The sequence below is a fragment of the Megachile rotundata genome, chromosome 16 (genome assembly GCF_050947335.1).
Source record: "Megachile rotundata isolate GNS110a chromosome 16, iyMegRotu1, whole genome shotgun sequence".
Classification (NCBI taxonomy): Eukaryota; Metazoa; Arthropoda; class Insecta; order Hymenoptera; family Megachilidae; genus Megachile; species Megachile rotundata.
In genome coordinates this window covers 14,093,107-14,120,157 of record NC_134998.1, presented here as the reverse complement: position 1 = coordinate 14,120,157, position 27,051 = coordinate 14,093,107, and the positions used below count along the sequence as shown (strand labels likewise).

Below are 27,051 nucleotides of genomic sequence, written 5' to 3'. Positions count from 1 at the left end.
TGGAGAAAATTTGTGGCGCCATCTAGCGGCGAAACTGCGAACTAAACTGAAAAAACGTATGCCCGAACACGCGTAAAGGAAAAATATAAAAAGTAATATTTCGCAACTTTGACAACGCAGTATGCTTCCTTAGACATTTTAAAGCAATTTTTGTTAAATAAGTTATTCATCTTATTGCCTATTAAGCCCAGAAAATCAATTTTTATTTGACCCCTTAATGCGTGTTCGGGTATACGTTTTTTCAGTTTAGTTCGCAGTTTCGCCGCTAGATGGCGCCACAAATTTTCTCCATGAAATGACATTTTTTTTATTTTCTTTATTAAAGCTTTCAGGAATTTTTTATTGCTTTAGTCTGCTCCTAATGCGATCACATAACACTTTCCGAGCCTCAGAAGTACTCAAAGTTCGCTAATTTTCGAGAAAATCGAGATTTTCTATTTTTGTAGTTCCAACTTTCGCCGCTAGATGGACGCCAATTTTTTAGTCCATGAAATGGGCTATTTTTCTATTTTCCTTAATAATTGTCCTAGCTGGCTGTAATTACATTCGTTCGATTCCGTAGGCGATAAGGAAAAATATGTATATCTCAGAATTTTGGAAAAGTCCCTAGTTTTCGAGAAAATCGAGATTTTCTATTTTTGTAGTTCCAACTTTCACCGCTAGATGGACGCCAATTTTTTAGTCCATGAAATGAGCTATTTTTCTATTTTCCTTAATAATTGTCCTAGCAGGCTATAATTACATTCGTTCGATTCCGTAGGCGACAAGGAACAATTTGTATATCTCAGAATTTCGGAAAAGTTCCTAGTTTTCGAGAAAATCGAGATTTTAGGTTTTCGTAGTTCCGCCGCTCGCCGCCAGATGGCGCCACCTGTACCGTTTTCGACCGAATTCGACAAAAATTCATTTTCTGCCTTCATTAGGCATCAAAACGCATCAAACCCTAATAGAAATTTGTTTCTAAATGCCTCAGGGACCATACTGCGTCGTCAAAGTGCCGAAATATTGCACTTTGCATGCGCAGTAGAATTGACATGGGCGCCTCATGTACGTATCGCAAGGCTGCAACAAAATAATTAATTACTCATTACCCGAACATTATTTATGAACTTTTATGATCGAACCATGTAAATAATGCATTGCTGACCATTCTTTAATCATAAAAGTTCATAGACTGTGCTCGGACAGTGAGTAATTAACGATTTTGCATACTCATTATCATGCGTATATTCCTCCTGCGCCGGCCGCGCTTGCCACGGAGGAATAATTACCGAAAAACCATATCCGCGTAGACTTTAATGCAAAATTGAATTTGCTCGCGCTTACGTACTTGACTTTTCAACTTTTTTGTCCACGTTTTTCTCTTGTACCACTCAACCAATTCAACCGGATGACACGGTTGACTATTTTTGCTTTAGCGTGAAATTTACTCGCTCGCTGAACATTGTTAGGTTAGCCGTGGAGTGCCTTTATCAAACAGACCTAGTAAAAATAGAACAAGTGGCACCATCTCTCCGGCGAACGGGATGAACTACACGCTTTTGAAATTGTACTTTAATTAGTTCCCACCTTCCACCATTAGATGGCCAAGGATTTTCAACTCCATAAAATGTTATATTTTTCAATTTCATTCCTAGCACCGTCCGTTAATTAAAATGTCATTCTTTCGATTACTCTGCTTGTTCCAGAAAGTCGGGAAAGTTAATAATTTTAGAGAAAATCGCGTGTTTTATTTCAGCTAATACCAGTATTCACGGGTAGATGACCCCGCGTATACCTATTATTTATTTACTTCGAAGTCATCAATATTTTTTTATATTGACCGTGTAGTTTTTGTTTGAAACGCTTACCTAATAAATAAGATTGACCTCGATACGTGGTCTTAATGACATATTATTTATTAGTTAAGAAGGTGAAAAGTGTCATGGTAAAGTAATTGGGTTTCGAGGTTATATTTTGAGCATCGACCATAACCTATTCGCATCGTCGGAGAGGGAAGTAAAATTGTTGGAAACGTTTATTGGATAGTAAACGAAATGACGGAATATTTTATAGAACCTGCCCTTTTAGTCGGCGAAATAGATGAAAATATCAATTTTTCTTTACCGCCGGTTTCTGGAGAGGAATACATCAAGAGGGTAGTGTAAGTAGATGTTTTACGAATAAATTAATGACTCGAGAAAGTATCTTCTGATCGCTTCGGATATTACAGGATAGAAGCACAACAATGCGCCGATGTTGTGGTAGCCGACATAGACCATAAACAACTTAAAAAACCTACGATCGATATCGAACCCGTAAGTTTGCAAATGGTGTATTAAAATAGTTCGCTTGGCAATAGGATGTCTATGTTTGCGAGCGCATAAATAATATTAAATAATGATGTAAACGCAACGTTACAAGTTATCAGGATGCGTAGAGGCACCTCCGTGGCTTGGCCCGACGCGCGATTGGCAATTGTATCAGGTATCAGAATTCTCCGATACAAGATTATACGTAAGCCAGCTGAAAAATGGCATTGAAACGTTTAAACGCAAACTCGGACGCTGCGAAATGAACTTGGTAGGTAATTGAATATTTTAGCTTCGTTAAAACGGATCGTCTAAATATTCGACGAGTTATTCATTTTTTAAATTTACAGCCGGATATAGAGGACGAAAAAGGTTGGATCAAATTCTGTTCGGGACATAACGAAGAGAAAGTAAAAACCGTTCCGACGTTGAGCGTGATTTTTCATCTGAATCAACCGATGATAGAGCAAATATTAGAGTATTTGGTACAACATCTTTCGTCGCAGAAAAAAATACAATACGAATTGGGACAATGGATATACGCATTGTTAGTCGTATTAGAAATGCCGCTAACTCCGGATATATGTTCTTGTTTGCGCTCGTTGGCTAGAACATGCTCGATTATGCGTGCACGATCGGTAATATTTCATTTGACGAACGATGTTTGCGATATAAGAAAGAAGCCGCTGTTAGTCGTTGAAAGAAAGAGAAACCAAAGTTTATCGTTTCTATTTTTTTTTTTCCTTTTTTTTTCAACAAATCAGTTTTATTTCATAATTGCTTAGTAAATTTCCCATCGAAATAAATCGAAACGCGAGCGAAAGATATAATCTAAAAGGAAAATAGACGAATAAAACAATATTAGATATTAAAAGAACGTATAAAAATTGTTCGCTTTTCTCTCTTCTAACAAATTTTTTAGCTAAACGTTAACGTTTTCTATTTTCTTTTTTCTTTTTTCTTTCTCAGGAAGAATTGGAAGTACGAGAAATAGGAGCACTGAATTTATTTATATGCTTAGTTGCAAGATATTTCCGACAGCTGGATTTGGCCGACCCTTGAGAATCCATTTATTAAAGTGCAATTACAATTATACTTGTACGTTTTAATAAAATTAATCTTTCCATACATCCGCCTTGTTCTTGCGCGGCTTCCCGATTGTTTAAAATATACTACCGGTAATGGGACACAATGAGGAAACGGTTTAATTAAATAAAAGTGTATTACAATAATCAAGTATTAAGCAGTAAATGGAAAACCAAAGTACTCTTAATCTAAGTTCTCTTGGTCCTGGAGCAGCGCCGTTGCTAATCGTTCTAAATCATCGTAACTAAGGTTATTCACTTTATTTTTCAGGTCTTTTATCAACTCGTTGACTATCCATTCTGTCTCAGGCTCCGAGTAATAGTGCCTCAGAACTCTAGAGATTTCATCTCGTAGAATATTGATGCCAGACTTGCTATGCGAAGCCTTTCCCTCGCTAGATCCTTCGTCCGCCTTTTTAATCACCAACAGATTCAATTTGCTTCCATCCTTGATTCCCGGATAGAAACTCAACGGATTTTCATCTGGAATATCAGGATAGGAGCTACGTTAACTGCTACGTAAAAACGAAATATTTTATCTTGGAACGTTCAAGTAAATTTACCAGCTAAAGTTTTGCCCGTAAGCAACAGTCTCTGTTGTGGAACATCTATACCCAAAAGATCACTGACTTTGTGCTTTAATTGAAGCACTGTGTCCGAGGGCATAATCTACGAGAATTATAAACGATTTAATAACCGTTCGTAGTGGGAAAATTTGTTGGAAATTTGTTCGAAGGCCGAGACGCGATAATTCGTATCGGAGAGGAACGAAAGTTCGAGAAACGTTATCGATGAAATGTTCATTAATGAAATTCATCGCGTGACGAATATCTTGTAAATAGAAAAAAAGATACAGTCAAGATGCTTGGTACTCACGTCAACAACGCATTCTTTTCCTTGAAGCTTCTTCACGATAACTTTCATGTTGTAACGTGCTCGAACGAGCGTCTGTACGTTCACACGATCGTGTAAAATCAAATTTTTCGCAAGAACAAAATCTTTAACGATACAGATAAGAATTGGAGCATTTTATTGAGAGGTTATATTTTGCGACACACGATATTACTAACACGGTGTCATCAACTATTTCTACCGAGGACACGCGAACACATGCACACAGGTAGTTAGTAGTGAGAAATCCGAAACTTTTAACTATACAATATAGAGGTCGATACCAGACGTTGTTTATCGATATACGCGCACCATCGAGATTTTCCTACCATGTCCTGACATCTGATCATAAAGAATTTTTTCACCTCTACTCACGGACTGTTTTCAAGAATCGCGAATTTCTTTTCATTCACCGTTTATATGTAATTTAAAAAACTAACGTTTATTCGAGTCTATAAAATTCATATATAAATTTATATAAATATATATACATATGTATGTGTGCTTCTGTAAATGTAAAATATATACAGGTGTTTCGATACGACTTATCGATACGAGCACTCGTAATTTTGGCGGCTCGTCCGAACGTCGACGTTTCATTGAAGGTTAGGTCGAAGGATTAACGTTTTCGAACGTAACGACGCACGCGATCATGGCAAATGAAAAAGATACTTCGATCGACGTTAAAGAAACGAATTCGGAGGAAAATTGTGCGAGCCAGAAAGAAGACGCTTCGATTACTTGCAAAGAAGATTTAACTTCGTACTTTGAAAATTGGGATCACAGTGTAAACAAAGTTTACGCGTCAAAGGTATTTAAAAAACAAGTAAACGAATTATTACACCCGGTTTGCGTGTTTGTGTGAGAGTGCATGCGCGTGCATGTTTTATTCGGTACTGGAAGTGTTCGGGGCCGATAATTAAGAGAGATTGGAGGTTACTTAACCTCTTCGAGGATACTGGCACGTAAGTAAGTAAAGTAAGTAGTACTCGTGTACGGAGGCAGTGGAAATAAGTAAAATATAATTACATAAAGAATGATCGATTAGGTATAATATTTCAGTTCGATAACGGATAAAATTTACCGGCAGGTACCACGAATATGCAAAGACGAGCCGTGTCAGCTAGGCATCGACGAGGCCGGGCGCGGACCAGTTTTGGGACCCATGGTTTACGGGATCTCGTACGCGCCTTTGTCGTCGAAAGAGCTTCTAGTGGAGTTGGGTTGCGCCGATTCCAAGAGTCTGACCGAAGAAAAAAGGGACACGATATTCGATAAAATTTGCAAGGAGCAGGATAAAATGGGATGGTGCATAGACGCGATATCGCCGAATATCATCTCGAACAGCATGTATCGTCGGAGCAAAACGTCTTTGAACGAGGTGTCGATGCTTTCCGCGATCGAACTGACTAAAATGGCGATAGAAGCCGGTGTATGGGTCTCGGAGATCTACGTGGACACGGTAGGAAAACCGGAGAAGTACCAGGCCAGGTTGGAAGAGATTTTTCCCGGAATAAAAATAACCGTCGCGAAGAAAGCCGATTCGACGTATCCGATCGTGAGCGCGGCCAGTATCTGCGCGAAAGTATCCCGCGATCACGCGATACGAGCTTGGCAGTTTCGCGAAGGTTCGGTCGGTAAAGCGTACGGAAGCGGATATCCGAACGATCCGGAAACAAAGAATTGGCTGATAGAAAACGTGGATCCGGTGTTCGGGTTTCCTCGAATCGTCAGATTCAGTTGGTCAACCGCCGAGAAAATCTTGGAGGAGAAGGCGTTGTCGGTGGAGTGGGAGGATACGGAGGATGCGGCAAATCCTGGGGAGCAAAAGATCTCGAATTTCTTTTTCCGATCGCCGCCGAAGAGCTATCAGTGTCAGAAAAAGCGTGATCGGTTCTTTACGGACAGATGCCTGTACAATACTTCCGTTTTATGATCCGTTTTATGAAGCGGATATTGTCGGAGGGGATGGACGTTCCGGAAGGATTAGGCTTATTTCGTATTATCGAGCGTCGACATAAATGCCGCTTTATTATCAGAACGTTAAGTTAAAGATAAAAGTTGGTTCGATTTATGTACATATGTACAGAGTGCTCTTACAGTAATACCGTACATAAAGTACACTCGAGACGATGCTTTCGGGCGTTCTCCATGCATCGTGTTTCGCCCCGTACATCGGTAATTAACGATAGGAATGTTATCGGCGCGACCTTTGAAATATTCTTTGGTAAAACACACTCTACACTCACGCGTGACTGTCGGTAATAGTAACTCTAGGATAAGGTATCTCTGCTCTCGATTAATAGCGACTAGATTCGATAAAAGCTACGACGAAATTCGACATTCTCTCACCGGGTCGATTCTTGCTTTCTCCCACGACTGGACGATATAGAAACACTCGTGTACAATTCGATATAAACGTGTTCGACGCACTCTCGCGCTCGCTGTTGCTTTCATTCTTGGACAGACACTCGAGCGATTAATGCTTGTTCGGCAGGCGCACTGGAAATTTCCTTACGTTTAACGCGACGAACGAGAGCAAAAAAGAAATTTGTAATCAGCACCGATGGCGGATACTTTTGCCGACGCACGGATATCGTATCTTTTTCTGAAAAGTTTGCTCGTCGAATCGCGCGAACGACCGAATAAAAAGTTTGATAATATAATCGGGATCAGTGGTCCTTTATTGGATCGGTTCATCGAATCTGTGTTACGTAAAGAGCGACGATTTCACGGGTACACACGCGCACAGATTAATGGACTGATCCAGTAAGTAGTTTGTTTGCCTCTGTCCCCTCTCCCAGCTCGAAGCCACCTCTCTCGAAAACGTCTATCTTCGTTTAATATATTTTTTCGTCTATGTCCTCGCTAACTGCGCTAACTGCGATTATAAAAAATAGAAACAACACGGATAATAATTTAGCGTAGACGGGAGTCTCCGGGTTAGCAGGCCTGGAAACGGATGAGCACGAAAGGCGCGTGTATCCTCTCTTCCCCTTATCGAAGGATCAATAAACACGTGACCAGTGGCAAGATGCAGGGCAGCAGCGCGCTGCTTCCGCTTCCTGAAAGAACAGAAAAATCGAATTACGTAACTCGTAACTCGGAAAACTTGCCGGTGTAATTTTCTCCGATTAACGTATCGCTCTCGAGCGTTTTTAAGCGTCCTCGAGCGCTCCTCTCCAAGAGGTTTATCTCGGGAAGGAAACTGTCCTTTTCCCACGAAAATACGTGGTTTCACGAGGCTTCCGGTGCGTTTTCTTCCGAAGAATAATCGCCTCGCTGGAGGTTTTTGCAATAAAGGAGAATCGCGTGTCACGGTAGGAATGGGAATGGGAATGGGAATGGGAATGGGAATGGGAATGGGAATGAGAATGGGAATGTGAATAGGAGTCGAGGATGTTGCGCAGCCGAGCTTACCTCCCAAGATATGTTCCGCGTGCGTGTGCCCTTGCGCCCTTGTCTCCCTGCTCTCCATTACCGGCATCTTGTGGGGCCTTTCACCCTCTATGCTGAGCTCGTTCGATTTCCAATAGACGGTCGCTATCGTCGCCAGGCATTTGATCTTCAGGTCTCCCCTCTTGAAATGCTTCGCGTGCAGACGGAACTCCAGACCGAGCACGGCCGTCTCCAGACCCTCGCGATCCACCTCGGTGATGTGGGGCCCTCTCAAGTATTGCGTGTCGACCTAAACGGAAACCGACACCGACCAAAAGCTGGATATAGTTTTCGAACGCGGCTCAATTTGCGACTCCGCCTCCGACGACCGCCTATTATTTTCGCGTCGTTTCTTTTTCTTCATTTTCGAAGCAGCTCTACTTTCCAATTGGTTTTTTTAACAGTTACGCGACGAAACATCGATAAAGGTAGTACAGTTGCACTTACAGGCTCTCCGTTGATGAACCAACTGAGCATGGCAGCTGGTTTCGACTTGGCCGAAGTGCAATTGAACCGCACCACGTCACGGACCTGATAACGATGCCTTCCTGGTCGACCCGTGATAACGGGCCCGTCTTCCGGCAGGGCTGCAACGTTTTACAACGCACTTTATCATTCTGGCTTTTTTCCCTTTTTAACAATTCGTTTAACTTTCTACGGAGAGATTAAAAGCGGGAGGAGATTAAGAGAGCGTACTCTGAGAAAACTTTTGTCCTGCTCGGACGGGTTTATTAGCGAAGAAAAATTGTGGAGCGCGTTTTAAAGAGGAAATATTTCGGTTAGATGGATATGTAAACGTGCCTTACCCACTACCATCATGTCCGAGTGATCGGATACCGTTTGAAAGGAGGGCGCCTCCGCTGACACCTCGCATCTGTATCTTCCGGAGCTCATCAGGTTGACGGAATAGAGGACGACCGATCGCTCGGTCGAATTGTGAATCTGAAAGCGGGAAACAAGGGCCGTGAAATAAGGGTATCATCGAGAAGGGTGTAGGAGAAGGGTAGCGCGGAACAAGGTTGCAAGATGGTTGGCCGTGGAGGGAAGGAAGAAATGAAAAACGACGCGCTGTAAATAGATCGAGAGCGCGGAGAGCGCGGTGCATCGGCACGAGACAAGAAAAATCAATACGACGCGATTCTTACGTTCGCCGTGACACCTGGCAGCTGGAAGACGAGCACCGGTGGTCTGTCCTGAGGTACGTAGCGATAGAATTCGTTCCCGTCCTTGTACCATTTCACCGAGTACAACGTCTCGCCGTCCAGGTTGAAGTTGCACTCTAATCTTATGTTCTGACCGCGGACCACGTACTGGGGTACTACCAGCTCCAGCATCCTCAGGGCTCCCGTGTCTGAAACATCGAACGATATAATTAAGCCCGAATGTTTGACGTTGAACGGGAAACGACATTCGAAAAGGGCAATCGCGCCTGTTATTTCGATTAATCCGGATATTTCCAATTTGTAATTTCATCTGTTCATTAGGAACGCTAATTATTCGTTGATTAACACGACCGACATCGGTATCGAGGTTAAAGTCGTTCTAAAGCGAAATAATCGTCGCTCGAACATTCGAACATCCGACTTCTTTGCTTTTAATTCCGCCCCAGCAGCGTTTCAGAGCGAAATCCATGCAGCAGACAGGAATATCGACGCGGACGACTGGCAAATTGATCGTTAACTCTTTCGTGGCTCGGCAAGAAGGGAAAAGAAGGGAAAAGAAGGGAAAAGAAGGGAATTACGTTCGAAATAAAAGGACAACGGAGCTTTATCTTATCTACCGGCAACTTATAGCGGGTCCGCGTTACGAAGAGAATACAAAGAGAATTATCTCTCTTCGAGGAAGGAGAATAATAATTTTCGGACGGCACGAAGCGAGTCGTACTTTTCGAAGCAGGTCGAAATAATTGCGCGTACGGGGAACGAAGCATTCTGTAAAACGTAAAAGAGTAAAGTTCGTTCGAGGAAAGAGACGGAAGGAGGAGTACCGTAAGATCCAATTAGTTGGGCCGCGGCGGTTAAAAGGGCGAAAACAGAAGCAGGCCGCGTCGATTCGAAAGGGGAGTCGCGAGGCGTCACGAGCGGAAACAAAGCCGCAATTTCGCTGGTGTCGCGAAGACAGAAAAATTGCCGTTCGGTCGAGAGGGTCGACGCGTCGCGTCGTTAGGGAAGCGTTCCGAGTAACTCGATATTTTTTATCGAGAATCTGGCCACGTGTTCGCGAACATGTACGCCGATTTAGGTAAATAAAAATGTTTCTTCAACCGTTTTTCATTCGATCGCGGGCCAGATAAAGCAACGGGTATTTAAAATCCCCGGAGCAGCGGTCTTCCAGCCTCGACGCGCAAATATTTTTCCATCGGGCTGGAAGTCGCTCGTTACCGTAAGAACCCTCTGTGCGCGCGTACGCGTGTATGCTTTGGATCGACAAAGGGTTGCTTTTCGCCGCTCGAAGGGGTGGCGCGTTCTCGTCGAAGAAAAGGAATCGCGAAGGATGAGGGAAGAGGGCTACTTTGCTTGTCCGAGGAGGATGGCGAAGGGGCTGGGTTATTAAAGGAGACAGAAAGGGAAATAACGATAAGAAAGAAGGGCAACGAACGTGAATGGCGATGTAAATGGGGTGGCATCAGGGGTGAAAGGGAAGAAAACCGTGATAAGTGCGAAGACGATGCCGAGAGAACGAAAGAAGAGAGATAAGAAGGCTCGATAACGAGGCTGGTTAAAAGACGAGAGGGAGGAGGATAGAGGAAAACTGGTCCGGAGAAGAGGACTATGAAAGTGCAAAAACATTAGGTATTTGCTCGACATCTTTTGTCGTCGCTGTTATTCGCGTCTACCTTTGCGGCTTCTCTTATCTTCTTTTTTCCCTTTCTTTCAATTTTCCTTTGCAGCTTACAAACGGAGTATTTGACCGGCTTTTAGAAGGAGGCCAGTTGTTACGTTAACGTTATAAAGTGTCCTGGCCACGTATCGACGTCGCGTTCAAAGTTTCTCTTTCTCTCTTTCGATTAACGTTTCGTGCTTCTGACTGGTCGTTTAAGAAAACTCGGCGCGATCGTATGCAAGGGGGAGGCGGAAAAAGAAAAGTCGCGGTGAAATTTTTGTTCGACCGGCGAAAAGATAGTATCGAGGAGGAAAGAAGTCTATTTCGATCCACCCTATTCAAGGACGTTCACCCTCGTCACGGAAGACGAAGTCGAAACCGAAAGTTGTCGAGGAGAAAGAACACAGGCCTGCTGGTCGAAAGGGGTCGATAGGGGTCGATTCGAGAAGAGATATGATTCATTCGTGGTACGAATGATAGCTCATGCATATCAAGCACGCCAGGGGGTCTGATTTTGTTCCACCAGTCCGTGAGTCAGTGGCCGCACGCGGCTCGAGTCGACTTTTATCCAGCCGACTTTGGAGCAAGTTTACCTAGGGACGTACACGGGGCGAAGCCAATCGTCGACCAGTCGTAACAACGTTAATCCACGATGGCTGGAGGAGGGAAGCTTAAAGCGATCAGACGCGATACGAGATAGAATGGAAGGAGACGCATCCAGGGTGTAGAATCGGATCTGTCGTTTGGCGCGATGCGGCGCGGTGGAAGGTCGGCTCCCCCGGGAAGCCCGGGAAGTCGTCGGGGAGTCGATGAAACGAGAAATGCGACAAAGAGGACAAACAGAAGGAGGAAAGGTGTCGTCGTCGTCGTCGTCGTCGTCGAGTTGACCCCTGGTTTCTACCTCGCATCGCGACTGTCTGAACACAGTCGGTTAATTTCGTCTCTCGGTGTTGCTTTACGGCACGGAAATCGTACACCGTCGCGTCCCTAGAGCGAAGCCAGCTATCTGCTAGCCACAGATCGTAGTTCGCTCGGCATCGAGGAAAGGGCAAACGGTGTCGCGTGTCGAGGTCTCGGGTCGCTTCGCGATGTCGAGCCCGATCCAACCCTCCGTTCCGCGTAGGTCCGATCCGACAAGCGTTTTCGCCTTGTCCATAAGTCGCCACCGTAAACAGAAATTCTATTTCTACGATATAAAGACATAAAGATATAAAGATATAAAGATATAAAGATGATATAGCGCGTCCATCGAATTGTTCTCTTTCTTTTTGTTCGCGAAGGTAATGGTCCGAAAAAGGAATCGCGTTTTGTTCGAGCTTGTAAACAGATTTCTCGATAAATAAGATACGGCGAATAAAAGTGTCGGCAATAAATACATAAATTACAGCCAGGTTTTAATTAAATAATACCCGGTTGAATTTATGGGCAGCAGGGCGCGGCGCGTGATTCGATAGTCGAGCCTTCTGTAAAGGGAATAGAAAATCCGACGGTAAAAACGGGAATATGAACGGCCTGCGAGGGAGAAAGAAAGAAAAATAGAGAATGGGGAGGAAAAAAGACATTGATCGAACGGACTTAAGTTTATTTTCCATATTTATTCGTATTCGAACGCCACGTCGGCGTCGGACTATCCTACGATCCATCGTATAAATTTTCAGCTTTTTTGCCTCTCTCGATCTGTCTGGCTGTCCGTTCGGACGAGATTCGGACGAGAAAGATGTTTAAACGGACGACGGTAAGTTTCGCGATCGAAGAACAGGCTTTGTCTCGCGAGGGTTAATCGGGCAGAGATACCGTGAGCCTTTTATACACGTTGTTTGGCGGCGTGCAACAGGACCGTAAGGGCGGAGAAAACGAGCGCGGCTGTTCGTCGATCGTGCGTGAGTCACGTTTCTTTTTCCCTTTATCGAGTGAGTCATTTATATCGCGATTGAAATCACGGAATAATAAATGATACGATGGACGGGCCGCGAGAAGGGTCGAGAATTTCGAGCTCTTTCGATCGTACCGGTCTCTATTATTCCGCGAGCGAAACTTTCTTCCTACTATTTATTCGCGATAGTTTCGGCTCCGGCTTATGTTTCGTTCGGTGTAGATTATTCGGAACGCGGTACAAACGAATCGAGAACGCGATGTTAAATGCCGGCGTAACTGGCTCTCCACTGGAGGCTAGCTGGCTGCTCTCGATAACTCGCGTTACCGAGTAAAATCAACTTTGAACGAGGTTGGGTTAGAGTAATCTCGCGAACACCGAGGCTAGACGGAATTTAAGGTTAAAGTTATCGTGGTAAGCTGGATCCGGCGAGGTAAGGAAAAGAAGGATTTTTCCTTATGGCGGAGCAGGCCAGTCGACGGGACAGACGCGGAGCAACGATACAATTTCTCATCCGTCGCACGTCCCAAACTTTCCACGACGTCTCACGGTAATAACGGAGGAGGCGTCGCGTGCTTCGGAGCGTTTAAACGGTGACGAGTAATAAAGGGTGTTGCGAGCTGACACGTAACGCGTCGACGCTCCTCGACAGACACACGGCAGACGTGCTCTCGTGGAATTTACGAATTCTTTCTTTGCTCCAACTTCCAGGCTGAAACGTGGGCTATCGTAGCAAACGACTCGAATAAATCGTCAGAGGTTGAAATCGCGGAGGTTCCACTCGGTAGATGTATATATTTTATACTGATTTATTAGTAATTAGTTGTATATTAGTTGTTAAAATTTCGAAAAGTAGCCATTTAGAGATCGGCCCATTTAAATGTGAAATTAAACTCGACCGCGAAACCGTCTTATCGGCTGATCCCTTAAGCAGACGTTCAGACTGCTGTTTCTCTCTTTGTTCGCCGTTACTTATTCTGAATCGAGCATTTCGAGCAGCGCTGTCCCCGAATCCTCGCTGCTGAAAAATTCAGTCGGACGGATCTCGACGTGGCTAACGAACGTCTATCGATTGGTCGGAACTCGAAAAAGATATATCGGAGCCGACGCTCGCGATGGTAAGAGGTTGGAAAAGTACGTAGGTAGCTAACCGGTAAGCTTCGAGCATGATCGAACGACGCGAACAAGTACCTAATCGAATTTCCAAGTCAACAGCTCGAGAGCGGGATGTCCCGGAACAAAGGGACGAAAGGAAACGTCATCGAGGGCGACGATACTTGCGGGACTGCGGCCAAGGAGCCAGCACCCAGAGATCGATATAGCGGCCAGGATCAAACGGACTAGACCTTGTAATGAAATATTCTCTCTCTCTCTCCCTCTCTTTCTCTCCTTTGTTTTTCCTTGATCCTCCGAGCGTCCAACCGGGCCAGAAAAGCTTCGCAGCCGTCGCGTCGTGTCGGTTCGTTTAATTACCGATCCGATTGCGAGCTTTCTCTAGACGCGCCAACGTCGCGTCGTTCCGACAGAAAAATACTCGGCCCAGCGAACAGATTGAACTCGTTGGTCGTGGTTGCACGTAATCGGCGAATCAATTTTTGACACACCAGCGGACGAATCTTTAGGACGGTAAGGTCTGTTCCTGGAACAGAGTCGGAGAGGGCGGGGATGAGACTGGGAGGGACGGAGGAAGGAAGGAAGGAAGGAAGGAAGGAAGGAAATTCCGGTGGTCGACCGATAAGTTTTGCGGATGCAACGTATCCGGTGATTTGGTATTGTCGCTGTCAATGGACGCACGCAGGTAGAACGACGCGTAACGACGTCCTTCTGTCCTTGTCTTCATCGATTTCCGATCGATCCTCGTTGCACGTGCATTCTATTTTTCCTTTCTTTTTTATCCTTGTCGAGCTTTTCCTTTCTTACTTTCGTTCCGAAAAGTAAGAAAATTTCTAATCTTTATTCATGTATCGGTGGAATCATTCAGCTTCTTCTCGCCGCGTAATCTCGACGCATCTTAAGATATTCCGAACGTCTTTCGAGGCATGAATGCGTAATACCCTGAGAAAGCGCAATTATAGGGGAAACGGTGTGAATAAATAAAAGCTGCTCTCCCGTCTCTCGTCTCCCGAGAGAATTTTATCGGGGAAAAGTTTTGTTATGATAAACCGTCTGAACGCCGGCAACTTCGGCCCGTGAAGATGGAATCAGCAAATTGTCCTACCGACGCGACGCGACGCGACGCTATTTAATATGTCGGATATTTCGCTCGTTTTCATCGAAATCTCGCTTCTATTCCGACCCCGCGCTACGAGCACGCTATTACATAGAAATTATTAAATAGCGACTAGTCCGTGATAGCGACTATCGAGAAAGAAGCATCTAGGATAGGAGGCGTGGTAAAGTTGATCGACGCAATCGATGAGTCAGCCTGAATTCCGTCGTCGATTAACAACGGCCAACTAATTAGCTCGAGTTAGTTATTCGCGCGAAACATCGTTCTGGCAAATTCTTGGTAACGCGTTCGAGCGAATCCGTGGTTGTGTTCGTTGTCCGGTACGAATATCTATGGTAACGCGGTTAATACGGCTGATGCGGCGTATTTACGCAGAGTGTAGAGAGAAGAGGATATAAAGCAATTAATTAAGGTTCGCTCGCAGGACGATCGAAAGGCGACATCGATAGGGTGTTACCTAGCCGAATCGCGATTCCGTATCGAATCGGTTCGCGTTTCGAATGTTTCGCGCAGCGAATAAATCCGAGCATTCTCTTTCTTCTTCCGTGGAAGAAAATTTTCCGATTTTTCCGATTTTATAGTCGCATTTCTTGTCGAATAAACGTAGTCGACGCTGTTTATCAGAGAGAATTTCTGGAACGCGGGAGAGGCGCGGGACCGCGAACGAAGAGAAATTTTTCCACGGGTCCGATCGGTCGGCCGTTTTCCTTTACGTACACACATACACACGGACGGACGTTTCACGACGAAACACTAGTACGGATCGCGGTGTTTTCCGTTTGTCCTTTTTTCCTTTTTTCCGGAATGTTTTCGTTCGATCGATCGAACAGGCAAAGAAAGGAACTCGCCAGGCGTGACGGTTCGAGCGGAGCGCAGCGGCGCGGCGAATAAAACGGGCATCCAGGCTCCCGTTAATTAATCACGCGAGAACGGCCTCGTAATCGGAAGCTAAAACTTTCCGTTTTCCTGTGTTTCGTCGGTTTAACGCTGCTCTTTGATACACGTGTTCGATAACGCGCTGTTTTGTTTGCTCTTTTACTGCGCCGCCGTCGCCGCCGCCGCCGCCGCCGCGCCGCCTCGATCTCGTGACAAGATTTAATTGTTTCGGAGAAATTTGATCCTTTGATCGGAGCCGGGTAAACGGAAGTTTAGATTTTTTCCTTTTGCCAGCAAAACCGATTGCCGGCTGACGAGCGATTAATCCGTAATGAAGCAGATTTTAGGGCGCGGCGTTACAGCCTATTCGAAATTTTTAGTAGAGACCGGTTCGTTCGATTAAATAGGAGAAGTTGAAAAGAAATTTAGCTGCATAACAGGGTTTGTCGAGTACCGCGGCTGGACGGATATAAAAGAGGAAAGTAATGCCGTGCAAATAAGTAAACGGATTTATTCGCGACGGATAACCCGTGGAGGGTTCTTCGGTTCGTCTTAAATAATCCGAAACGGTCTCCGAGTCCGCTTGCTGGAAGTTTGCTCGGAAAGTTTTCGGAAGTTGGCTAATCCAGGGAGCCTAAGAACGAAGGGAGAGGATATCTCAACAATTTTCCGGCCAATTTAATTCAATAATTATCGCTGGACGCGGCCTTTTCTCGCTCGCGAGAACTTTCCAAGAACGATCAAATTCTAAGGTTGCTCGAATTTACGAGGGTAAATTTACGTAGCTCGGTACGCGTGGATACTTTATTCTTTCCTATCGAGTAACCTATAGGAGTCTCCGGTCGGTCCTTTTTACCCTCCGTTCGATATGCCGTTCGATGTGCCGTTCGAAATCCAATGGTCGACGCCGCGCGTACATTTCCGGCGAATTTGTTTCGAGAACTAGACCGTATAACGAGTCGCTTACGAGATACCAGCCGTTCTAACGTCGAATCTAATCTTCCGAAGAACGATACTTTCGTTGGCCATGCTCCACCATGCTGAAACGAGTAGAATCTGATCGATCTTTATTTAGCCGGATCGCGTAGTTTGCCGTGCGATAGCGTCAACCTCTCGGTATCTCGCCCCTGCGAGATATCCGCAAAACTTCTCTCGGGATCGTCGTCTGGTTCGTTTGCACGATAAATACGAACCGGAGCGTCGAGAGCTTCTGACCAAAGGAGACCCGCGCAAACATTGCTTCCCGTGTAAATGCGCGTACGCGAACAACGACTACTCGCTCGGTCCTTCCTCTCTTTCCAATTTCGACCCGCTTAGCCTTTCGGTCCTCCGCTTTACCCCGAGAAGTTAACAACTTTTCCTAACTTACGGAATTCGTGCTAATCGAGTCGCGGGAGTAAAAGAATCGGTTAGGTTGCAACGCGATGCCAACGACAGATTTCCATCGTTACACGTACATGTATATTCCCGTCTTTATTAGCTCCGTTATTAGACTTTTCTCAGACGTTATCGCCGCTAACCTATCTGCAATTAGGCGAATTTCCATCACGCGACCGACTTACGAGACTGGTTATTTTATGCACCGTCGAACACGATTCTTTGCTCGGAAGTATTCCTTCTCCGCATCCGCTATTGGGCTATTCGGCCAACCGATTTGCAAACTTTCGAATGCTCGTTCGCTTCGAGATAACGTTGCACCGTAAAATATTCACCGCGTCTGGTTGCGCGCGGAATATTCCCTACGATAGGGAATAGGTTCGGTCGACCGGCATTGTATTCGTATCGCGATCGAATGCGTAACCAGGCACGCACGCGAGTTCCTCGGGCTCGTAGAAGACGATCAGCGAATGCGTTTGTCCCTATCTGCCGCGTCGATTGTTTTTATCTCTCGTTCGAGGAACGTCACGCAGCAAGATGTCCGCGCGTCCGGTCGTTGTTGTTCGAAAGGTGTACCGCGAACGTCCACCGGAAGCGGCGCGGCGATTCGTGTGGGCGTCGATAAGCCTGAAACCGGTCCTCGAGGATGTACCTTTCGTTCGCGTTCCGAGCGGTTCGCGAGCGTTCGGTATGATCCGACGACAGCCAACATCGTCGAAATAACGAATTAGCCGCGGTCCCTTTCCGTCTCCTCGAGTCGATCGTTTCGTTCGAAAAAGTAATCGCTCGGTGTCGGACAACCCTCGAAAATGATCCGTAATCTCGGCTAAACGAATTTCATTTTCTTCCCAGGATTTCCAATTTTCATGCAGAGCTCTCGATTCCTTTTTTCCCTTCTACAATCTAGCAGGCGACGTCGCGGCTGATGACTAAATCGCAATTTCACTGATCCAGCCAAGGACAAAGTCTCTTTTTTTTCTTTTCCCTCCTCCACGGTTGATGAAAGTTTGCTCGAGTCGCGTTATTTGCCTTCGTCTGAACGGTGCCACGGGATCTCCACGAAACTGCTATTATTATTTGTTCCAGAGTGTTATTGTAGGATCCATGGAGAAAGGAGGGTTATGGTCGAACACAGAGCCGACTCTCTTATGCTGCCCTTTGTTATTTTACCTATTTCTCTTCTGATTTCTACTCGAGAACCATGCTTCGTTCTACGTCGTTACGACGTTACAGAAACGAGGACGGGGCGCCGTCAAAGGGAAATACTTTCTATCCTGTTCCACGATATTGGGACAATCTTCTCGATGGGACGCGTCAAAGGATTCGCGTCCGATTATTAATTTCCTAAGGTCCGTTTCGCGTCGATCGTGGTTATTCGAAAGATCCTTTCGTGCGAAATATAACGTTCCGTAATTTGCCGATCGTCCAACTTGGATCGAAAAAGTCCAGCAAGACGAGATAATTAGACCGTATCGAATTATTCGCGCGTTATCGTTTCTTGGATAATTTACCGATACCTGGCTGTTTTTTCTCCTTACCGTCGTGAAAAAGGAAAAAGATGGGAATAAAGTTTGAAAAGCGTTCGAATGACGGCGCTCGACGGCGTGGAGCGGCGTGGAGCGGCGTCGAAGGCAACAACATCGATAGAAGACGGGGGATGCGGAGGAAATTAAGGGATAAAGAAGCGATCTCTGCGTTCACCTTTTGTCGCGTAATATTTTCCGATAAATAGCGGAAGTATTGAAAGTAAATGTTCGGGAAATACAGGGGTGAAACGCGGCGATAAGCACGGAGGAGAGAGTGTATATAAGGCGCGCGTAAATCTATCGACCAAACTTCGCCGATGGCTACATAGTAGCTGCATTCTCAAGGGCGCTACTCAAAAATTACGTCTACCGCGCTCTTCGAACGGGTACCGCTGAAAATCAATTTCCTTTTATTCCGTTTCGTTGTTTTCCTGTCGACTCGCGTCGGCGTAAGCGCGATTCGATCGACAGATATTGCCTTCGGACGGCGACGACGTTACTTTCGAGACACCGGCTACGATGGAAAGGCGTAAGGGACCTAACAACGTAATATCTTTCTGGAAGATATACGACGGGCTTGATAGACCGTGGCAACGTAGAAAAGCGTGTCGGTTCGTGCGAGAAAATTATTTTCGCCGAGGATACGTGGCAGGATTGAAGACCGAGTCACGTGATCCGGCTAATCGACGCTGCACACGCTCTAGCCGGCTAAATTATCCTCGCGAGAAAAAAATGGAGAAAAGACCGCGATATTACCCTTTGGTGGAGGAGATCGGTGGAAGGGCGTGGCGCTGCGAGGCAACACTTCCCTAAGGTTCCCCGAAGCGCCCCTAGCTTCTCCCAAGGATCTTCCTCTCGGAGAATATTATCGTAGACCGAGTTCGCGTTGAAAATTTCACGCGCGCGGCCGCGAATAACGCGTCGCGTCGCCTCGAAACGACGCTAACGAACCGCGCGCGCTACGCGCGTTACGCGATAGTTAGGCGAGGATATTTTTCTTTCTTTCGATAGGAAAGAAAATTTCTTCGACGAAGATACGACGTCTCACCGTGAAAGAGATACTATCGGCCGAAGATCGATATTAGATTCTGTATCTAAAGGAGTGTTCCGGTGAAATCGAGGTCAAGTCGCGACCCGATCACCGTTTTTAGACGATCAATTTCTTTTACGCGATACCGCCGCAAGAACGAGTGTAATCGAACGACGACCGATCGTAAACGGCGTTTACGGAGTATCGATGTCCTACGGTTCTGCCGCGCTGCAGAATTAACGTATTTTCCATTGGCTGTCATTAACGAACCACGGTTCGGGCTCGTGACGCGCGATTACGCTTCGGATGCAACCAATGAAAATTATGTTCGCGTAAACGAGGACCCCTAAATTCGAAATCCACGAGATTTTATTCGTAATTTCAAGATGTCGGCGGAGGTAATTAAAGGAAAGTCGCGACGCGCGAAAGAAAGAAAATGTGCCGAATTCGAGTTCCGGCGTGCGACGCGCTTCCCATTTCCCATGAGTGTTCGTTCAGCTCGTTACCGTGATCGCGTTACCGCGCATACGCGCGAGCATGCGTGCTACCTGAACGATGTAAATTTGCATTATCCCCGCGCACCGAGGCAAATATTAAATTAAAAACAGACAAATTTCAGGCTGTTTGCCAGCCGCGCGCTCGACGCCGAGGCGAGGCGATGGGACCAGGGATTCTTGATTTATTTAACGCGTTTTCCACGATACTAGTGAACAGGTGGGAGGGTTCGATAACTACGAATTCGCGTTCCGCGGTAATACTTGAACGATGTTCGACGTTATCGCCCACTGGCCAACTATGATGCATCGTCGTTGCGCGTTGCTTCTAATTACCCTTTAAATAAACAAATTTATTTTACTCCCGGTTTGATCCTTCGAATAAATATCTATTTACGACGCGCTTCGTCTCGAACGACGACCGTCGTTCAAAAAGTATCGATGACGGTCCGACGATCTCCGTAACGATTTCGAGGGAGGGAGAGAGATGGTGGCGAAGCAAATTTAGGTGGTCGTTAAAGGAACACGGATCGCTTGTTCGCGGAATACGCGCGTTTCGTTTGGTTTCACGCTTTCGGGGACAGCTTCAATAACTTTATTCGCAAATTCTTCAGAGGGTTGGCCCATTTTTCGCGTACGCTCGCGCGAGACCGCATAAATAGAAAAGTCGTAGCTCCGTCGCGTCGCGAATCTATCCGACGAATGTTCGTCCGAGGTCTTTGAAAAATATCTTCTTCTCGTTATTTCATACTTGTTCGATATTTAATTGAGGTCCGTTGTTTCTTTCCCGTGGGTAGAGGAGGAACGTCTAGGGACGAAAGGAGAAGCGACAGGCAGATTTGTGTTGTGTGGGAACCGATGCCAGGAGTCGAACCGTCGACTCTTGATCAATATTGGACATCGGTGATAGGGTAACTTGCTTTAATTTAACGGAGTTTCCAAACCAACTTGGGACGAATCGTGTACAAGTCACTTAGTTTCCAACTTGCTGGATCGAGTTCCTTAATTCTGGTGAATTGGAAAATTTTCCAACGAGCCAACGCGGAACGCTCGATGTACACCGGGTCTGCCGATACCGAGATTAAGCGAGTATTATATTCGATCCGATCGGGCTTAGTTACGCTATCGGTTACTAACGACGATACCGTACTAATAGCGAATCTAATGTCGGTATTCCATGTTATACGCGCGATACCGATGCTCGCTGTACGAATCTAGATCGACAAACTGCCGAGTAAAAAAAACGTTCGACGTTAGCGATGATTCGCGTTTATTTGGATTTTCCGGCGGAAAATAAGCCGGAATAAGCTTAACCAGATTCGAAGAGATTTATGTCTGCCGGGGAGAAAAATAAAACTGTTTCGGGTATACTAGAATCGGCAGGCAAGACATCGGCGGCGAAATTCCTGCAAACGTATTCGTTTAACAAAGCGGCAATTATAACGAGCAACATTACTTTCCCGATTATAAATTCCATTAATATATTATATCGAGACTGTTTCGAGCGTTATAATACCGTTAAAATGATAGTAATAAATCCTGTCTGTTAATCCAGGCCATTAGCGTGTACCGGGCTCGTTTTATCGACAGCGTTTGTCGTTTTCGCGGTAAGTCGGCCGATTGTTGCGGGAAAATATCCATCGTTGCGGCATCGGTGCATGTTCGACTAGTCGTCGCCTCGAAATCCGGCTAAATCCCGCTAAATTCCTCTAGGCGTCTACGGGGAAACGATACTAGCCTAAATCGGGCATAATGCCAGATACTTTTCGAATACCGATTTTTTCCCCCTAAACCGTTCTCGTAGGGGATCGTTTTGGCCAACGATCGGTCCAAATAATATGTCTCGAACTCGGTCTCGAAGGGGGCAGTTTGGTCGCATCGTCTGGGAAAATATTTATACGCGAGCTGTTTTCCGCGGACCAACCCCGTGCCTCGGTCCGTTTATTTTCCAAACACGGAAGTAATTCTGTCCAGGGGGATCGGTATCCGTGGAACAGTGCCGAAGGATATGTTTCACGTGGCGTGATTGCGCGCCAGCCAGATAGCCGTACGTTTCGAAAGAGGGACTTAAAGGTTCTTTCGTACTTAACGTTTTTAATTTATGCGGATATTAATAAATAAAATCTGCAGATTACGCGGCTACTTTGAGGAAGCAATATTCCGCGATTAACTGTACGGTAATTTCCCGAGAACGTCCGCGGGACAGCGGTTGCGCCGTATTAATAACGTCGATCCATAACGGATCCCTCTCGATCTCCGATAAATTCGGCTAAAAAATAAGTTTTTCGAAAGTCCACGCAGGAATTTCGAGAGTATACTCGAGGAGGAGATTTAATACTAGGGAAATTCCCCGTTAACGAGGAGAGAGAACCGGGGAAACATTATCCGTGGAATCGGCCTCGTTAACCTCCTTCATCGATCGTTCGAACCGAACAAAAGGTTAAACAATGCTTCCAACTTGTCCAATGGAGAAGTTGCAATATAATAGCGTGCGCGGTCGCGGAAACGTGATTAATTAAAACTCGCCATCGATGGAAAGACGTATGCCGCGGAAATACACGGACACGTGCGCGCACGCGTACACTAATACATCGAGAAATTCCCTAATCCTAAAGGGGCGGGTAAAGAGCGAGTAATTCGGTCTCGAAATAACTGGCGAACTCGCGGGGAAACGGAAATTACCGTTCCACTTTCGTACAATGCTCCTCTTAATGCCCCTCTGTTTCGCGCGGAAAGCTCAGATTTTTCCCTCCTAGACGCGTGTTTTCTAATTAAACCCGGATGCTTCCCGCTTTTCTTACTTCTATTCCTTCTACATACATACATGCATACATGCATACATGCATACATACATATTGTATACGTATACGTACGTATACGTTATAGATTAGCTAACGTCCAAATAGGAAAATTCCGATAAGTCTCTCTGTTCTGTTAGAACAGGAGCGAGTTTGGCTTCGAGGGGACTCGAACAATTAATAACCGAGAAGCTTCGAGATATTTCGCGAGCGGAGGTAACCGGAGGGAGTCTTATCCGAACGACAAGAAGATATTAAAACTGCTTATTATTAAAAGCGAACATTCGAATAATCCTGGACGGTGTAGCGTATATGTATATTAATCAGAAAAGTAGGTTATTGATCCGCGGAAACCTGCCGGACAAATTGCTAGCGCGCCGTTTGCTGGACGCGTATGAATTTTCGTTAAAAAGAAAAATAATGAAAATAAAAAAGCGAACAAGAGAACGGCCAGTCCATTAACTGGCGCGCGACACGAAAATTCATTTAATTTCGCGCGTACGCGCGTACGCGCGGCCCGTTCGTTTCGTTTAGCGCGCGACTCGGAGATATTTTTTCCGAGTGTTTGTCGGTCGTGTCGGCATCGCTCGAGAAGAACAGGGAGAGATTAGAGAATCCGAGGCGTAGATGATCCATGAAGGAGAAACGGTTTGTTTCGTCGGAGTAGAGCCATTGTGATCGTCGCGTCGCGTCGGCCAGACCGGATGTAAAGGGGGGTTGCTCGTCCCAAGGACAAGAGTTTCGGTCATCCGAGGCGACGCTCTCCTCGCTCTCGTGTTACGCGTAAATTGACTCGTTTTCAATTAACGACGATTTCGAGCGATTAAAGCGAGGGCCGCCGCCAGCGCTGACACGCCCATGTATGACGAGTACCATCTGCCGCTGCATTTCGGACGCACGCGGTGTACCGTGACGTTGGAAAAATTTCACGTGTCCCTGTTCCCAGTGGTTCTTAAAATCGAACTTGATATAGAATCGTAAGCGAATTTCTAGAAGGTTCGCGGGAAAACGGTATCGGTATCGAGCGAACAAATTCGACGAGAAAGAAACGTTCGGAAATACGAGTAGAGGCAAGAAGCCCCTCGTTTCGGTGCTCGATATCGTCGAGGCGAAATTTGGGAGCCGCTGGGAACTGTTTAGATAGGCTTGCCAGTGGAGCTGCCAGGTGAGCTGTCGCCATATGGGAAAAATCCTGACGGTTTATTAATAATGAAAGTTTCGACGACACGGGAGCTTCCGTCGGAGCACGTGCGTTTGTCGGATATTAAAAATTGATTTTCGAACGTGTTCTCGTTTTTTCGGGGCAGGCCCCATATTCGCCCTGGCAAATTACTCGAATGCGGCTGCGGTTCGATCCCGACGCGAACAACGCGGTCGCGTAGTCGAAGGTGTTCGTCTCGTAACATATCGTATGCCGAGCTAATTCGGCGTATCGCATCTGCATCGTAATAGGCCACATATTAGACCGTACACGATTCTCCGGTCGGATGTTACGGCGTACAGGGTTCTAGACATAAACGAAGAGAGTGGCAGTTGCACGCGGACCGGAGTGGATGGTCCGTGTATCGCGCGAGAAGGTGTCTAGCTCTCTCGATAATTGTCGAACGAGGCTCGATCCCGCGGTCGCGTTAATGCCCGTGCAACGTGCACGCGAAATGCCACGCTGCGTCCGGTTTATCGCGGGCGAATCAATCCGCGATACGAGCTTCGCTCCAATTTTCTATCTCCGTCTGTTCTCTCCTTGTTGCGCCCTACGGGCTGTCGAAGCTCCCCTATTGGTATACGTACGAGTATGAGAGTATGAAAATGAAATTCTCTCGCGTACCGAATCTAACGCGTCTAACCGTGGACTATCGTGGACTATCGTGGACCGAGAAGAAATTTTCGGAAAAGGCGAGAGAGACGCGCCGAAAACTAGAAGGGGGGAATAGAAAAACCGGACGAGGAAACGACAACTCGATTTTCGTAGGATGAAAAATGGCAGTGTCGAGAGGTACGCTGCTTGAAAAATTACCATCCTGGTAGAATTTCTGCTTTCTACCGGGCAACGATTACGACCGATTTCCATCGACGACAAACTATATACGTAGAGATTCGACGGAATCGATAAGGGGTACTCGTTTTTTCCACCTCCATTATCGTTAATGCGATGTCGCGAGAGGAATATCGTTCTCTGCGGCGATAGGATGGCGCGCGGCTTAATAACCAACCGGACGGTTTCATGGATTTTAATGGAATTGCCGCGAGAATAGGATAGCTGTATCGAGCAAATGAATTTCCCGACCACCCTTCGACTCCCTCCCTTTCTCGATACACCGTTTAAACCGTTGCGTCGCGTACCGTCTAGGCAGCCGTTCGCTTCGATCAGCGATCGCGTATCGAGTATCTAAGCGCTTTTATCTCCGATTCTCGATGTCTTTTAATCGAAGCGAGAGTTCGATAGGTTATGCCGCAGAAAAAAATCGAATGCTACGATAAACTTTCTGATTAGAGAATTTCTGATTAGAAAGGGATTCTCCCGGTGGTCTGCGGTCCTACGCGGTGCGCCGCAGTGTACAACCGCCGGTAAGGCGCTAGAACCCGTAATATTCTTCGTTGCCTAACGAATAACGATCATAATAATTGAATTTAACGGCTGACTAGAGAAAGGGGTCACAGTCGTGCATCGATCTTTCACGAGATGCAGCTAGCAAATATTAAAGATCCACGACTACCGGCCACAACCCTGACCCCTTTCTGAAAACCACCCTTCTCAACCTAACCCTAGGTGTAGCGTTCCTCTTTGCTCCATTCTTTCTTTCTTTCTTTCTTCCTTTCTTTCTTTCTTTGTTCCGCGATGTCCACCTCGGGCTCGCGAGAAACGCAAACGAGGGACGAGGATCGTTTCTTAGGTCTCTTCTTTTTACGGCAACTAGGAATTCGCCAAATATTTCCCTTCGATTCGATTCGATTCGATTCGATTCTATTTTATCGAGTACTATTAAGGCTAGAGTCTTAGTTATTTCTTTGTCCGCGCGAATGGAAGCTTCGATGGAGAGTCTAGTCTCCAATTTCGGATACCTTAAAACCCCTTTTGATCTTGGCTAGGACGGAGAACTTTCGATTAAGCATCCGATCTTTGAAACATCCGAGGATATTTTCATCGAACCCTGAACGATCGGAAGGGGCTATTCGCGGCAAGATCGAGTCGCGAGATGCATAATTCCCGGTGGAAGAGTAGTAATAGTAGTAGTGGGAGGAGCAGAAGGGAGGGTGGCATCAAATTATATTAATCCACTTCCATCAGGAAATTGGAGCTCGAAACGAGCGCGTGCCCGACTCGAAACCGTCTATCGATCGAACCGCGATACGCGTTCGCTTATCCGAAGATCGAATCTCGCAAATTTACTCTTCCAAAGGGTGTTCCGCGTTAAACGGAACATTCCGCGGAAAGCAGCCGGAAAAACTGGGAACGCCGGAAGCCGGTAATTGGGTCAAATGGCAAACTACCAAAGCGATACACCGAGAATCGCTTCGGGTGTCGTTGTTTAGGTATCCTCGTCGTGCGAGAGGCGTTTTTCGAACCGAGCCGACCGACAATTTCGCTCTTTCTATTAAAAATGCGTCGACGGATAAAAAGAGGTTGCCGAGTTCTTCTTCTTTTCTTCTTCTTATTCGAACAGGATGCTATCAATTTTATATCATACATATTATATTATGGTATGAATTTTTGTTACAAGGGTAGATACAAAAGAAGAAAAATGTGCTATTAGACAAGAATCGAAAAGAATCGAAAAGAATCGAAAAGAATCGATGCTCTTGAAAAAATGACAAGATACGCGTTTAATTTCTGGTTCGAGTCCATCTTCCGAATAACGTCGAAATTCAAAGACTTTTTATTATCGATGAATCGATTGAAGTTAGCCGAACGATCAGGATTTCGAAAGTTAATTGAAAGTCGAAAAAATGTTTGTAGGGTTGAATGTTATCAAGACCGAGAAACTTCTATCGCGCGTGATCGCCGCTAAAAAACCATTTAAAAACCCACTCACCCTCTGCGAGCAAACATATCAGCAGCATTCCCACTCTCCAATCCATGATTCCGCGCGCAGCTCCAGCTCGTGGTCGATCGAATAAACGTCTCCGAGCGATTCGCCGACGCGACGATCCGAGCCGCGAGGAGATAATTAAAAAAGGGAGAGAGGAAAGATAAAAATTGTCGGAAATTCACTGGCGAAAGAGACACACGAGACACACGAAAGGCCGCGCACGAAATCAGTCGAGTTCGCGAAGCACGAAGAAAAGGAGCGCGAGAGGATTTAGGGGTGTCGGAGAATAGA

At 45.9% G+C, this 27,051-nt stretch overlaps 4 protein-coding genes across 6 annotated transcripts in view; 2 read left to right on the top strand and 2 right to left on the bottom strand.

Moving 5' to 3' along the window:
* The first annotated feature begins 1,565 nt into the window (after positions 1 to 1,565).
* Gem2 (Gemin 2) lies at positions 1,566 to 3,419 on the top strand. Of its 2 annotated transcripts, none has more exons than XM_012289498.2 (5): positions 1,566 to 2,143; positions 2,213 to 2,297; positions 2,404 to 2,562; positions 2,642 to 2,776; positions 3,261 to 3,419. In XM_012289498.2, exons 1-5 carry the CDS (start codon positions 2,037 to 2,039, stop codon positions 3,351 to 3,353), a joined length of 579 nt encoding a protein of 192 aa, XP_012144888.2. In that variant the 5' UTR covers positions 1,566 to 2,036; the 3' UTR covers positions 3,354 to 3,419. The 2 variants fall into 2 exon arrangements, with proteins under 2 accessions (XP_012144888.2, XP_003705101.2); XM_003705053.3 differs by having other exon boundaries at positions 1,569 to 2,143; positions 2,642 to 2,929.
* A 75-nt stretch (positions 3,420 to 3,494) lies between these two features.
* Positions 3,495 to 4,507, bottom strand: LOC100881136 (ubiquitin-like protein 4A). The gene is made up of 3 exons (XM_003705054.3): positions 4,253 to 4,507; positions 3,940 to 4,045; positions 3,495 to 3,859 (listed from the first exon to the last, which is right to left on the bottom strand). Exons 1-3 carry the CDS (start codon positions 4,298 to 4,300, stop codon positions 3,561 to 3,563), a joined length of 453 nt encoding a protein of 150 aa, XP_003705102.1. The 5' UTR covers positions 4,301 to 4,507; the 3' UTR covers positions 3,495 to 3,560.
* A 412-nt stretch (positions 4,508 to 4,919) lies between these two features.
* LOC100875417 (ribonuclease H2 subunit A) lies at positions 4,920 to 6,933 on the top strand. The gene is made up of 2 exons (XM_003705087.3): positions 4,920 to 5,078; positions 5,358 to 6,933. Exons 1-2 carry the CDS (start codon positions 4,920 to 4,922, stop codon positions 6,201 to 6,203), a joined length of 1,005 nt encoding a protein of 334 aa, XP_003705135.1. The 3' UTR covers positions 6,204 to 6,933.
* The window catches only part of LOC100875305 (cell adhesion molecule 2-like), a 35,199-nt gene continuing 14,427 nt past the window's right edge, over positions 6,280 to 27,051 (bottom strand). The window contains exons 1-6 of one of the 2 annotated variants that reach the window (XM_076541371.1): positions 26,764 to 26,907; positions 8,851 to 9,056; positions 8,512 to 8,647; positions 8,153 to 8,292; positions 7,688 to 7,955; positions 6,280 to 7,332 (exon numbers count right to left, since the gene is read on the bottom strand). In XM_076541371.1, the coding sequence (XP_076397486.1) occupies positions 7,265 to 7,332; positions 7,688 to 7,955; positions 8,153 to 8,292; positions 8,512 to 8,647; positions 8,851 to 9,056; positions 26,764 to 26,809 (864 nt within the window). In that variant the 5' untranslated portion in view covers positions 26,810 to 26,907 and the 3' untranslated portion in view covers positions 6,280 to 7,264. Of the gene's footprint in view, positions 7,333 to 7,687; positions 7,956 to 8,152; positions 8,293 to 8,511; positions 8,648 to 8,850; positions 9,057 to 26,763; positions 26,908 to 27,051 lie in introns of those variants that run through there. The other variant, XM_076541372.1, reaches the window with a different exon arrangement.

Coding starts and splice junctions, on each gene's coding strand:
- Gem2 (XM_003705053.3), top strand. CDS start 2,037: ATGACGGAATATTTTATAGAACCTGCCCTTTTAGTCGGCGAAATAGAT. Junction 2,563..2,641: donor GACGCTGCGAAATGAACTTG/GTAGGTAATTGA, acceptor TTAAATTTACAG/CCGGATATAGAGGACGAAAA. Junction 2,930..3,260: donor CGATTATGCGTGCACGATCG/GTAATATTTCAT, acceptor TTTCTTTCTCAG/GAAGAATTGGAAGTACGAGA.
- LOC100875417 (XM_003705087.3), top strand. CDS start 4,920: ATGGCAAATGAAAAAGATACTTCGATCGACGTTAAAGAAACGAATTCG. Junction 5,079..5,357: donor ACAAAGTTTACGCGTCAAAG/GTATTTAAAAAA, acceptor ATTTACCGGCAG/GTACCACGAATATGCAAAGA.
- LOC100881136 (XM_003705054.3), bottom strand. CDS start 4,300: ATGAAAGTTATCGTGAAGAAGCTTCAAGGAAAAGAATGCGTTGTTGAC. Junction 4,046..4,252: donor GAAAAGAATGCGTTGTTGAC/GTGAGTACCAAG, acceptor TAATTCTCGTAG/ATTATGCCCTCGGACACAGT. Junction 3,860..3,939: donor TACGGGCAAAACTTTAGCTG/GTAAATTTACTT, acceptor CTGATATTCCAG/ATGAAAATCCGTTGAGTTTC.